This window comes from Convolutriloba macropyga, chromosome 7 (assembly GCF_964194025.1).
Source record: "Convolutriloba macropyga chromosome 7, txConMacr16.3, whole genome shotgun sequence".
NCBI classification, from domain to species: Eukaryota; Metazoa; Xenacoelomorpha; order Acoela; family Convolutidae; genus Convolutriloba; species Convolutriloba macropyga.
In genome coordinates this window covers 19,040,595-19,055,242 of record NC_134474.1, presented here as the reverse complement: position 1 = coordinate 19,055,242, position 14,648 = coordinate 19,040,595, and the positions used below count along the sequence as shown (strand labels likewise).

Here is a 14,648-nt window from a genome sequence, read left to right as displayed (position 1 = left end):
ATAAAAATTATAGCCAATAGAGAACAGGAAACGACTCGAAGATTCGTGCAATAAAAGTAACCCTACCTCTTTCAGAACCATCAAAAAAGAAATAAAAACAAAGTAAAATATAGTTGAAAAAGACCAAGTTTTAGTTTAAAATGTGGGTGGGTGTGGAGGGCCGTAAGTAGGTGTGGGGTTGAGGGTTGTTAGGAGTTGGGGGTGGGGGGAGGTGGAAGGTATGTAGGTTTAGGGATAGGTATTTGGAGGTAGATTGGGGGAAGGGTGTACAGTGCAATTAACAAGACGCAAAACCAAAAACAGAAATAGTTTAAAAACTTTTCTGAACAAGGAGCTCTGGAGTAGCATCCCAAAATGAACCCAAAATTATTCGAAAACTGTTCCTAACCTCACTGAATCATATCGGGTTTGAAAAACTACAAAAACCTAATATCGATTACAATTGTCATTAAATTTCGTAATCGAGTTATCATACTTCCTAATTACACCCCATAGAAAATTCTGATCCATTCTGAACAGCTCCACACCCCCCCCCCCACCTTAGTGGTCATACATCTTCCATGACCCTCAACAAAATAAATGCTCCTCCGTTACTGTTTATGACCCCCAATGACAACAATGATGACTTTCTATGACCCTCATGGTAAAAGTCGTCAAATTTGTTCTGTTGAAAACGTCATAGCAGAAAGCAGAAATCACATCTTAGCACACCTTAACACTCCTTTGAATTCTGTTGAAAATTTGCAAAATGGCTATCAAAAATGGAATTGAGTAAACTTGTAAAGATATCAAAATCCAAGCGATCTCTGTCTAAAGTAATTCAATTGATTAACTTGCTTATTGTTTTTTTTTTTTTTGGGGGGGGGGGGGGGGAGGAGGAAAAACTGAATGGGGTCACAAAAACCGACATGGGAGTTGTATAACACAGATATTCGGTTTGAATAGGAGAACAATACCCAGGGAATAATAATCCCTCCTAGCCCATCCACCTTTCAATGGGGACAATTTTTGATGCATTACAAATTATTAAATTTGGGATGGATCTGCGTTAATATGCCTAAAAGCGGAGAGAAAGACACGAGCGATTGGAGATGCTACAAACATTAGGAAGATAATTTGCACACAAAAGCAGCACAACTTTATTCAATCTTTATTCGATCAGCATAACTAACCTGTTGTCCGTTTGGCATTATCATTCTTGCTCTATAACCTAATGAGCAAATGGTTTTGTGAACTGCAATTAACTAATGCATAAATCATGATCACGTTAATGGTCCTGCAGTTAGTTGGTGGTGCACTTAATGGCGAAAATTCAACTAGACAAAGGTTCAGAACTAGACAAAATATTTCGAAGATTAAAATTATTGGTCTTTGAAAACTCTATCAGATAATGATCATTCGCCAAATTAGTTCTTTTTAATTGGTCACAGGTCGTTCATTTGAAAGTCAAAATAACAACGCGAAATAAAGTGACGCCCTTAATTTTCAGACGTCTTTCTTCAGTCCTCTTATAATTTTGAGGTTCAAATGAATTGAATTGACGAATAAACAGTAGATAGATAAACAGACCCGAAATGACTTTCAATTACTTTAAATCAAGAGATAATGTAATTTAGGCTTTCTGGTGCTCCTAATTTTTGGTTACCTGACCCAACCGCGATCCAATGTGACACACACATTATTTGCAAAATTTACACACATAATTGGCTATACCGTACTTTAGGCAAAATGAAGCCATCGTGAATTTTGCAGCACTCAAAATGACATTATCGTTTTATACAGGCATCAATGCAGAGGTTTCAAGCCAGCCATGTCCACGTCTTTCTCGAATTTTGATAACTCTTTTCGGATCCATCCCCCTTCCACCTTATGGTCATATAACTTTTACTCATATGAATATTAAGTGTCAATTTGTTACTCTCTAACCAACTGAAAACTGCTTTGATATCATTTGTATGGTCGGTTTGCAAATAATTACCAAACATATCTGTGTCATCAGCACTTAGTAAAATTTTACTGTACCAGTAATTTCTGATTTATTTCCACGATATCGTAGAAGGGGTCCAACTACTGATCCTTGGGAGACAATTTTTTTCCATGAAGAGTTCTATACTTTGTGCAGAGCAAATATTTCTCGATAGTCAAGATAAGACTTTTATCTTTAAGACTGTTATTTTCAAAATGTTGCCTTTTGAGACATATTGGAAGTATTTGTCCAACAATATGTTGTAATCAACAATATCGAAGGCTTTTGAGAGGTAAAGCAAAGCACAATGGCTACAAAATTTTTCTCTTTTAATTTCATTATATTTTCTAGCACTTCTGTTAATGCATCAACGGTTGATCTCTTACTCAAAAGCCGTATTGTTTGAAATTTGCAGAAATGACAGTATTCTTGATTTGATAATTTTTTGCCTCCATTGTATCTCCTTTTTAAAATATTAGCGGAACATTTGATACTTTCAAGCTTTTGCTATGCTGAGTTTCATATACGATTTTTTAATTAATGTTTGTGAGACAACATATGACAGGATCAATTGTTTTAAGCAGATGGTTAGCTAAACCCATATAATCACAACTTTTTCGAACACTACTTGATCATTTTCGAACTACTTCATCATTTTCTATAGGCTTCAAAACAGAAGAACTGACCACACGATTTACTGTTTTCTCATCATTGTTTTGCCCTCTCATCTCTGACGTGGAAAACGGAATTTTGTGTCAGCTTTTTGTTAAAGCAAGCAAAACATACCCGGCAGATTGCCGGAAAATAGCCGCCGTTGATTCCAATAAGCATGATTGGGATTGAAAGAAGAGACATTGAAAAAAAAAGATTTTTGTACAAAAACATTTTTAAGTCCGATTTATTTTGATGGCATTTCGTAGTTGAACATACTTCTGTTTCTTAGAGAGAGGCTACAGGGGCTACTATCAATAACAATAAGCATTAGAGATGGTAAATAAGACTTATAGGAACGACGTTCAAATAGCGGGCATCTAAAATTGGGCTTTCTATTTCTGACATCCATTTTTGTACTAACTCTGTTCATTTTGAATTGCTTTGCTGAGCAACTGATTTTCAAAATCACTTTTAGCAGAATGAAAGAAGAGAGAAACTAGCCTAGAGAAGTCAAAAAGATTTCACGCAAAATGTTGAAAAGGCGGCAAAATGAGGTAAAGGGAAACATTTTTTTATTCGACGAAGTAAAAAAATAGGAGCGCTATAATAGCCGGCTGAGAAGATGAGGGCGGCTATTAATCATTAAAAAAAATGCGTCACTGAAAAACAGAGAACTCTTCAAGTTAAACTTGAGACTGGACTGTAACGGAACAGCACAGACAAAAACTATCATGATTGTTGTATCTCATGATTATTTTGTAGTTCTAATTAACAGGTTCCAATTGTTGTTCTGGTATGCTCGCTTGTCTTTGATGTTAGATTTGGGCTCAGGGAACTGATTAATGTTAAAAAATTTTCCATTTGTAAACAACTTATCATGTTTGAGAAATCTAACAGATTTTTTTTGGTCCTAAGAAAAAGAGATTTTCGACAAAAAAACGGCTGGAATGTGGGCATATCTGCTTTTGGAGCCTTCTAGAAAAACCGTTATAAGAAAAGCATGTTTGTTAGAGAAACTATTTGCTGTTAGAAATTTTTTCATTGATTCTTGAAGTTTTAATTGTTGTTAATTGATACTCTTTGGCCAAAAGAAGAGCTACTTCTCCGCCCCTCGTGATTGGCCGGTTGCACGTTCCAATGCTTAGGAATTTTTGTTGCAAAGTGGATGATTGTTCGAATGATTTCTCAAACAGAGATTTCGAACATTTTTGAAAAATCCAAAAAACCTGAAACATTTTTCGATTAGCTTAGATGATTTTCAAAAAAATCAAGGTTTTTGGAAACCCCAAAAGTTGAGGTGTTTGTAAAAAAAAGTTTATGTTATTAATTTTGAATAGCTCAATTAATTTTGATGATTTTCGAGAAATCTCAGCTTCCCATAAAATGAGGTTTGCAAAAGTTTTTGTTTTATTTTTGGATTTGATTAAATTATATAATTTGCAAAACATCTCAAAACCAAAAAAAATTAAGGCTTTTTGTAAAAGTTAGTTTTTGTGATCATAGTGAATTAGATAGATAGTAATTCGGCTCTCCAAGACTGCTTCAATGATCTATTCTAATTGTTTTTATTAAACAAAAAAAATGGGTATATAAAAAGGCTCTCTGCTTGATGTCAAGATAAAGCCATGAATTATGATGATTATTAATTTTCGATTCCTGCCTGCTGGACCTAAATTACTGGGAAAAGCCAGTGCCAATGCATAATAAAATGTTTACTGTCTTGGAATCAACGCACTAAAAATTTTAAACAACAAATACATTGATCCTTCATCGAAAAATGCTTCATAAATACTTTTTTGGTAATACCTTTTTCACTACCCCGTTTTTACTCATTAGCAGATTTTTAAATTGCAAATTCGTTTTCCAACCCAAAACACTTGCTTTTTTTAAATTGTTCGTTATTTAAGTTTCTGTAAGGCAAATTACAATTGGTTCTTGTTCAATTTGACTCATTATAGCTTTTACATTAGAACTGTTTTTAAAGAAGCTAACATTTTGAAGCAATATGAAAATTTTGCCGTTCAACCCGAGGTAACTATGTCTTTGAATACTCCTTTTTCTTCTCATCAGCTCATTTAGGGGAATGCCTGTCTATATTGTGTACCTTAATCATTTTTTTGTAAATTTTTTTAATCAGAGAAGTTTTTATGAACCGTACACTAAGAGCTCGCTTAATCTCTAAGAGAGTTGCATAGGGATTTAATGCATTGAGACTTAAACCAGCTCATCTCGTTTTTCAGGACGAAAAGTCATTTTGGTCAGTTAAGGAATCAATCCAGAAAAAATTGCTTTAAAGAGAAATTTAGTACTTAAGGAATTGCTGCAATCTTCGTCGGATAGTAATTAATCAATACTAATACGTATTTCAGTACTCTGCTCTTCGCCCTTTAAGTTAATCATGCCAGAAACGTTTTAGCATTCAAGCGCATCATGCAATTTCGATAGCTGTTACGCACGCAAATTACACAGAAGCAACAGCAATAAACTCACAGCTCATTGATCGTGTAGCTGGTAATGACAGATGCACTATCACCCATCCAATCTTCAAGACAACACTTTACAATGTATAGGTCATCTGTGTAACAGTAGCTATCAAAAGTTTCGCCACCAAAAGTGTTCGATACTGCAAACTTTTTATCAAAATATTCCTTCGTTGTTCCATTCTCGCAGTCTTCCAGTTTCCTCTCTTCGCTGACAGAACCTGATCAAATAGTGGCCGTTTTGAAATCATGTTAATTTATCCTAGCAACTGAACACTCACCTCAAAAATGAGCAATAAGGTCGATTATATCAACACGATCAACTTAATTTGTCAAAGTGTATTCAAATTTAAGAGTTAAATGTCTTTACTCACTTTTCTATTACTGCAAAGACCCAAAGTTGTCTTACAGCAAAGTTAAAGCAGAATATTAATTAAACGCCAAATTAGTCCTGATACCAAATATAACATTCGGTAGATTGTCGAATAGATACGAAATGCACTTCAGTCCTGTAGAATATAGATAGCAACAAAAACAATTTGAGTTGTCAATTCAATCTTATACTTATTCAAGACACTCAAATTTTTCCAAATCTGATCCTAATTGATAATTTCTTTTCTAATAAATACTTCCATTTTGGTCACGATGCATTATTCCTTCATTATTTTGGTCATGATATATTATTCCTTCATTATCCTCTCCACTTGTTAGTTATTTTTGTGACTGGGCCGTCTTTACACTGTCTGGAGGGGAACAGCTTGGAGTACAGCATCCGGCTAAGTGCTACTCATCATCCCCTATTTTCAGACCTACGTCCATTGTTGCCGGATGGTGTACACGGCCCTTTATTATACATTTTGAAAACGAGAGAAAAAAAGACAAAGAAGCTGTAAAAAAATACAGGAATGCATTGTATTCTAGTCATGAAAAAAGCATATTACCTCATGTTACGCACTGATTTTTAATAGTGTTCCTCGTGGTGCTATTGAGGTTTATATTAGAAGTAATTTACTTGAATAATTGGCATTTTACAAGGACTTATTTTGGTGTTTCACAGTGCGATTTTTAGCAGATATATTTTGAATAAAATTAGCTAATAATAGCCTTTTATTGAGCGGTTCAGATGCGTGATATATCCACTAGTTTGCCTTGCATTTTAGTGTTAAGTTAGTCGATATTTCATCTGTAACTTAGTTTATCAAACTTGGCGGTTTTCAAGAGAATTTCCAGTTCAATCTTTAATTATTTTAGCAAGAATTGTTTAATAATTTTAACAAGAAGTTTCTCAAGTTTTATCAAGTTTTATGAGTTGATAGGCAACTGATTTTTAGGCTGGTTCTCCGGTGTTCTGGTGATAGTGGGTTCCGCAAGATTGTGCCTTGAGTTGTATTGGTCCTTCGCAAATATTTACTGAATTTCAAGTAGGGCGATTTCCGGCTTTTGTACGTCTCTTGGTGTTTGTTCAGTACATATACAATTCCGTATTAGCACCTACTTTATCAGAATAATTACTTCACCAAGTACATAATCTCTCATGAAGTTATTTACTGATTATGTGAATTTATCATCAAGAAACTCAAAAAAGTAAATATTGAGGCTTTTAGGCACTTGAAGTGTTTGCTAGTAAAACCTGTCAATCTGCGGTTGTTTTTCATAAACATAAACAAATTCGGGGTTACAGGCCTAGATGGAAATACTGGCTATACGTGGCCTTGAAACTAACTGAATATGAACTAATTTATAGCACTTATTTATGGATATTTAAGGAATATCATCACGAAACTATAAGGAACGAAATAGGGGCGTGACACTACCCGACTTTATGAAAATTTTCCATGAAAATTTTAGTGAAAGAACTGGGGTTTTACAATTTTTCTATAAAACATATAATCTGCACGAGTATGAGGTTATAAAAATATTTTTGTTGGAGCCACCCAATTTATGTTTTCTTAGAAAAGTGTTAGGAACGAAAGCATTTAAGTTAAAGACAATTAATGAAGTTAGGAGGAACAAAGTTTAAGTTGAGACAAATTTAGATATAGATTAAGGTGAGGAAAGTTAAGACAAGATTAAGGATTTGAAGGAACGTTAAAGATGTGAAAGTGCGCTAATTTCAGAGTAAAGAGTGAAGACATAAGTTTAAAGTTAAGATTAAGAGGAGACATTGAATTAGCACTGGAAATAATCATGGTTATTTCTTTGAATAATGGCTCTAAACTGTTAAAAGCAGGATAAGAAGGATACTGGTTGAATGAATGGTTTAAAGCACTAGTTGTTTTCATGGATAGAGCACTGATTTATAGGACTTAATGAATGAAGGGATATTTGAACTGTTAAGAGAATAATACTTGTCAAACTATATAAGATTTACTTGAACTTAAAGAATACTTTCATCTCGGGGCTGAGCTTGGTGGTCCAGTTCATCGTCTGTGTTAAATCGGTCCATGGTATTGAGTGATATGGTAGAAGTTGCAGGCATGGAATTTCGTCGTTGTCGTTTGAGGGTTCCAAGTTCTTCTGGGGAAATGACTGTTGGCGGTTGCTTGAGTTGTTTGGCTAGAGTTGTGACTACATCTGCTTTCAGATGTTTGGGTACGGAAACTACTGGGTTTAGCGGTACATTGGTTCCGTTAAGCTTCATGAAATTCGGTACCATTCGTCGTACAAAGGCTACTTTATGGTATAAGAACATGAAGAGAATATGTAGGGCTAGATTTCCGATAAAGACAATGATTGTTAACGAGAGAGAAAGTTTGATCGGAACGTAAGATTCAAGTTTGTCAATTAGTGCTGGTTTAAATAACTTCATTTCAGTGGTAATTGGCTTTGCTATAGCATCTAGTGACTCTGTTGATAACTTTCTATTCGAGTAAATAAATTCAGTTATAACATTCTTCAATAAATCGAGGTTTGCTTCAGTACTGGAATCATATTTTGGAAGGTCGTTTATGTTAGGTACTGAGTCAATTAAGTGTGCAAGTGGATCTGGTAATTTAACATTAATTCTGGTTGCTGGAAGGTACTGACAACTTTGTAAATCAGCTCGAACCTTAATGTTGTCACTGAACATTGTATGTCCACATTTTAATGTGATTAAACAGATGTTACAACCTTTGTGAGGAACATTGATGTGTCGGCCATTTTCATCCGTACCAATCTCACTAAGGGTATAATCACTTTAAGCTGATGTTAGGAGCCAAATTCCGTATCCAAGGTTCTGTGCTCGTTCAGGGTTGGGTAACACAACCTTCTCTGTATCACATACTTTCAATGCTGAGATTGTGTGATGGAACTTGAGGTTGCTAGACACGAGGAGAATCCAAGGTGGGTTTCCATTGTCTCATGGCAGATTCGGTATCGTGGCGATCCAAGACAGTTGTCATACTGAGTTTTCGTCAGTACTGTGGTTTCCATCTGTCCTTCGGAGATTGCTAAGTACTCTCCCTCTATTACATATCGTAAGGCATTTACGGAGTCCTTCTGAGGCATAGGGATTACTATTGCACGATAAACTTCGAACACTGTCTGGCTAGAGGCTAGGGGAATGGCTAATGTCAGTAAAAGTCCGTCTTCAACTGTCGAAATCTCTTGTACTAATTTCGCATCGTAGTACGAAAGTATGTCAGTCATGGGTATTGCCAAAGTTAGACGATCTGGGGCGTTCTTTTGGCTATCATGGACTGAATCAAGGATCTTTATCAAAGATTTACGAGGCACTAAAGAGATTGGAAGACGTTTGTCAAGCAAAGTAGGAATGGCATTTATAACATTAATTCGAAAAGAATATAAGGCTGCTCTGTAACTTTTAATATCTGCATAAAGAGTAAGAAGTAATGAGGCTGCTGTATCAAAGTTAAAGTTCAATTGTTGCTGTGATAATTGAATTTCCATACAGGTGGCTAGTGCATTCAGATTATGGTCTACAATTGCAAATTGTTCCTCTACTAGTTTCCATTGTCTCATGGCAGATTCGGTATCGTGGCGATCCAAGACAGTTGTCATACTGAGTTTTCGTCAGTACTGTGGTTTCCATCTGTCCTTCGGAGATTGCTAAGTACTCTCCCTCTATTACATATCGTAAGGCATCTACGGAGTCCTTCTGAGGCATAGGGATTACTATTGCACGATAAACTTCGAACACTGTCTGGCTAGAGGCTAGGGGAATGGCTAATGTCAGTAAAAGTCCGTCTTCAACTGTCGAAATCTCTTGTACTAATTTCGCATCGTAGTACGAAAGTATGTCAGTCATGGGTATTGCCAAAGTTAGACGATCTGGGGCGTTCTTTTGGCTATCATGGACTGAATCAAGGATCTTTATCAAAGATTTACGAGGCACTAAAGAGATTGGAAGACGTTTGTCAAGCAAAGTAGGAATGGCATTTATAACATTAATTCGAAAAGAATATAAGGCTGCTCTGTAACTTTTAATATCTGCATAAAGAGTAAGAAGTAATGAGGCTGCTGTATCAAAGTTAAAGTTCAATTGTTGCTGTGATAATTGAATTTCCATACAGGTGGCTAGTGCATTCAGATTATGGTCTACAATTGCAAATTGTTCCTCTACTAGTTTCCAGTTTCTGTTCTGGTTTTCTTGCATTTCGTTTTGAACTTTGTAAACCTTTGCAAGTTCGTCAGCAACTAGGAAGAATTTCTCATCAGTTTGTGCGCCAATTTCCATTACATAGTCATTGAGGCTGTTGAAACTGTTGGCTAATCTGTCGATGTTCTCAGCATTTTGGGACGTTCGCTGACAAGATCCGAAGATTCCTGTAATTCCACCGCATCCTCCGCTACTCATTGCGATTCCTGGACCAAAAAGTCCAATTCCAGCGACTGCGGCTGCGATTGCAAGCGGGGCGGCTCGTTTTTGTCGATTGTGAGGGTCTTCTTCGACTCTGGTAAGGAGTTTTTCAGTCTCGTTGCGTAATTTAAGGACTTCAATTTCGGCTTCTATTGTTTCATTGAGTATCCTTGTGTAAAGCCAATCAACATTGAAGGCGTCTGTTTGATTCCAATATGTAGTGCTGTCTGTCAAGTTGCAAAACTCTGATTGCGTGATCCACTTTTTGGAGAGTTCATTAAGTAGAGTCTCTACTTGTTGTCTGATAGTGAAATTATAGCGAGGAAACGGTACTAAAAATTCCACATTTATGAACTTTTCGGTAATCAGAATCTTTCCTTCTTTATGGAAGATGATGCCTTTATCCAGAGCTGCTTCTGTATTATTCGGGGTTTTAAAAGTGGGGCCGAAAAGTAAGAGATTCAACACAATTGTGAGTAACATTTTCATATTTCAATATATCGACTATGTTTCAGGACAATCTTCTACTGATGTGGCTCTTCTGAGTGTTTCAACTGGCTCTATTTGGTCTTCCGGTGTTTATTTGCTCATTTATTTACTTTTACTCGGGCTTCTAGATCTAGTTTTCTCAATATGGTACTTGTTTATGTGATGTTTGTTTATTTCAGGTGTACTTTACTTTTAGGTGATGTGTGCTGATGTGTGTATTTATTGATATTACTACTGAATATGGTGTTTAAACATGTTGAAGTGTGGTTATTTGGTTGAATGATGGGTGTGTGATGATGGGGGTAGTGGTTGGGGGGGTCGAATTATGCAGTCTTTACATGTTTTTTTCGAGTTTTTCAGATTATTTTGCCCACAATATTGCACCATGTGCTTTAATATCACTGTTTCTGCCATAATTATTGGGTGCTGTGTGAATGGGACCAGGTTTGTTGGAAGGAACGCTGTTCACTGGTCAAGATTGAAACATCCAAAGTGCAATATGACAGCAGTAGATGATATAGTTATTGATAATGGGAGTGGGGGTGGGACTGAGTGGTGGATTATTATTATATTAGTATTCTTTTTATTATTATCATTAGTATCTGGATTGTTGGGAGTGTGGGCAAATCGAAGGAGGAGGAGGAGGGAAGTGGGGAGGTCAGGGGAGGCTGTCGAGGAAGATTCAGTGTGACTTATTATTTATTTTTATTTTATTTAACTATTTTAATAGTTGTAATATTGTGTAATAGTAATATCAATATGACTGTGTAAGGACTATTGGGACTGACTGTAATATTGTAGTTTTACATGTAAAATTGACTGGTGCTACTAATATACTTCGTACATGGTGCTAGTAATATGGTAGTAATTAATATATCAAGACTTGTTTTGTGGGGGGGGGGGGGGGTTGAGGATATAAGTAGGGGACAAAAGGAAGAATTAGAGAGGCGTAGTAAATAAGTGAATGCTAGTGAAGGGTGTAATTGTGTCTTCAAAACGTTGTTGTGTGTTTTGCGGCATGTGTTATTAACTATTAGCGGTCATTATAGCATGGTATTTAAATGTCCTTGGCAGTTATTGCGTAGTTTGTTCTGTTTGTGTGTTTTCATTCCTGTGATTGTTCATTTTTGACTTAACACTTTAGTTTTCTGCTCGCTTAATAACTAGTTTGACTCAATTTTGAAACTTTCAGATAGTTATTGTGAATCATGGATGTTGCCCAGTATGAGGATTTTCTGACTTTCTTGCGAAGCAAGTCGTTGTCTCAGTCTGAATGGATGTATCCATCATTTGTTCGGTCATCTGAGGAGCGACGAGCTTATCGGGACAAAGCAGAACATATGGTACTGGGGACAAAGAACGTGGGAACATCAGAATTGGCTGTACATCGGGAGGTGTTGATGTACAAAGTGGAAGTGAAGGTGGGCAGCGAGATGCAAGTTCAGGAGAAGGAAATTCCAACTCAGCAGATGGTGTCTCAGGAGTTGGCTTCGCTTCATGTTGGGTTTAGTGCTTCTGCAAAGCACATTACTCGTGTGAGGTCACAAGTCGAACGCCTGAAAGCTGCTGGGTTCTTCTTTCCACGGTCAATGGGAGGATTGCAGGCCGCTGTTGAAAGGTAATTGCATATATTTATAATAGTTATTTATATTTTTATTTGTTTTTCTTTAGTTTGTGTAGTAGTTGTAGTATTTTATTAGTTGTGAAGTGGTGTATGCTTATTGTTTAGATCTAATCGTGAGCGTGTGCCATGTTTCGTGAAGAAGATGTTCGGCAAAGAGGTGCACTGCACAAATCTTCGTGCAAATGTGTGTGCCGAATTGGGGTACGAGTTTTACAATGACATTTATGCTGAGCATGTGGACATAGTGTCATTCAAAACTCCAAAATGGCTCGGTGCGGCTGGTGTGAGGGCCGAAGTTGGTGGTCTGTGTGCTCTCAGTGCTCTGTACTACTGCTCTTTAACTGGTCGGAAGTCAGGTATTTGTTGTGTTTTGTCGCAATTTTTACTAAGTTTATTACTTTAATTCACATTTGTTTGGTTTGTTGCAGACAAGAAGGTTCCCAAGCATAACGTTCGCGCTCTACGCTTGGCTATTGTGGCCAAGATGCGTTCGCCTGGATTCTCTGAGCTTGTAAAGGACCAGTTAGGGTACTTTGTGTCGGAGTATGAGATTGCTGAGAGTGAAGATAATGGGTCGTTGGCCGAGTTCTGGGTAAAGTTTTATTGTAATTACTGTTAATTTTGATATGTGCATGTGTAGGTAGGTACTCTTTGAGGTTTTGTTAATTAGTTTGTCGGCATGGCTTCTTTCCTGGGATGCAACGTCAATATTTATTGGCAGTATACTGAGGAAATGGGGGGCGGCTGGGTGTGTTACAGGCATTCTATCAATGCTCAAACCACCGCTCCTGCTGTACTGATCCAGTGCATCGGGAAATTCATCGACAATGAGTATCGGTACCATTGTGAGCCAATCGTAGACTTTCCAAAGTGAGTATTTAACTGTTTTTGTGAAGATTTATCGTGTTTTTCATATAATTTTGAGGCTTTTTGTGTATTATATTGACATTTAAACAGGTTGGACGATGCTGAGCGGTACGTGACTCGTTCTACTAGGACAAGGGGTCAGTCCGGTCATTGTACTAGTGGTTGTGGTACCGTAGCTGAGGATAGCGCCGATGAGAATTGACTAGTGTCGGTGCAATTATATCCATCATGTAGTTTAGTTTCATTTATAGGTGAGTTTTTACTTATTATTTGTCAATTGTAGCTTTGTTAATTGGTTTAGACTGTTTGAACTAGCAGCTGTGAAGTGTGTGAGCATGTGGTAACATTTTTATTGCAGTGTGTGACTTTATAATGACATATTTGTGAAAGTGAAATTTTGGTGACATAACGACTTTTTTGATTTTTGGGCATTACCTTTAATTTACTTGTCAATTATTGATCATAGACTGGTTTTAATGGTTCTAGATACTTGTCCTGGTTGTTAGCAGCACCTGTGTGTAATTTGGACTGGTTTGGAAGAGTATTTGGTACTAATTTTCACATGTAATTTTTTCGTAATTTTGGTCATTTTTCCGCATCAGGGCTAGTGTGGCAAATATGTGAATTTTTCAATTTTTGTTGAACTTTGGGCAAATTTTTTGGCTTGGCCCACTCATTAGACATCGGTGGGGAATCACTATGCAAAAAATTCAGGTTTTTGGAAACTTTTTGGTCAACTTTTTTACTGATGTCTGAAAAAACGAAAAATGCGAAAAATTGAGGGCTCCAGCGTCACTCAATTTTTAAATTGCTCCGATTGGGCTCAAAATTGGTAGATCGTTTCAGGGGCTCAAAAAACCCTGCAGCGCAAAAATTTGGCGCAATTTAAGCATTTTTCGCAAAGTTATGATTGTTTTCGTGATCTGAACCTGGCTATTTTTGGATCATGAAATTTCGGTCTGAATAAGTCGTCACTGTTCATACATTATCGGTATTGAATGGTTAAAATGGTACTTTCTGTGCTTGGTACTAATGTATGTTACTGAATTATAGGGTTTGAAGCTATTTATCGGGTCATAACGTTGATTTTTGGGTCCAAAATGCGAATTTTCAAGCATGATTTTTCCACTAATTGAGCTTCTTCGAGACATGTGTCGGTCTGGTGATTCTCTAGTGGCCTAAATCAGGTGCTAGCTGTTGTTACTGATATCTGTGAATATCAGAGGTAGCATTTGGTAGGTTTGGAGTTGATTAACTTAGGTTTTATACCAGTTTTTCTGTGAAATGTACTGAATTTTTACTTATGAAGCGTCAAGTTTGGTACATAAGTTGACATAGATTGAAGATAATTGATTTTTGACAGTAATTGTGGGTCATACTAGTGAGTACTATGTTGGTGGCAGCTATTGGTGTAGTTTAATGCATTATTTGACAATAATATATTGAGTTTTTCACTTTAGAATTTCGGACAAAATTTTGTAAAATATCTGCAATTTTCGATTTTTTTCACTTTTTTCAACATTTATGAATTTCTGGCAGTTGTGTGGGTTTATTGGGCTTGGGTAACTACTAGGGAGACTGAATATTGGATATGGGCTCATAATTCGGCTATTTGATACTATTTTTATATTCTAAATTTGGCTCTGTTTTGACGAATTTGAGAAGAGTTTGGTAGGCTTCAGTTTTTTGCTATTATTTCAACATTTTACTTAAAAATTTTCAATATTTTTAAAATGAGCGTGTAGAGCTTGAGCATTCGGATGTTTT

General features: G+C 36.5%; 1 protein-coding gene across 10 annotated transcripts in view; it reads right to left on the bottom strand.

Moving 5' to 3' along the window:
* The window catches only part of LOC142342675 (uncharacterized), a 173,700-nt gene that overhangs the window by 143,899 nt on the left and 15,153 nt on the right, over positions 1-14,648 (bottom strand). For all 10 annotated transcript variants that reach the window (XM_075394155.1, XM_075394154.1, XM_075394157.1 and 7 more), the window contains exon 2: positions 5,111-5,321. In XM_075394155.1, the coding sequence (XP_075250270.1) occupies positions 5,111-5,321 (211 nt within the window). The remainder of the gene's footprint in view (positions 1-5,110; positions 5,322-14,648) is intronic.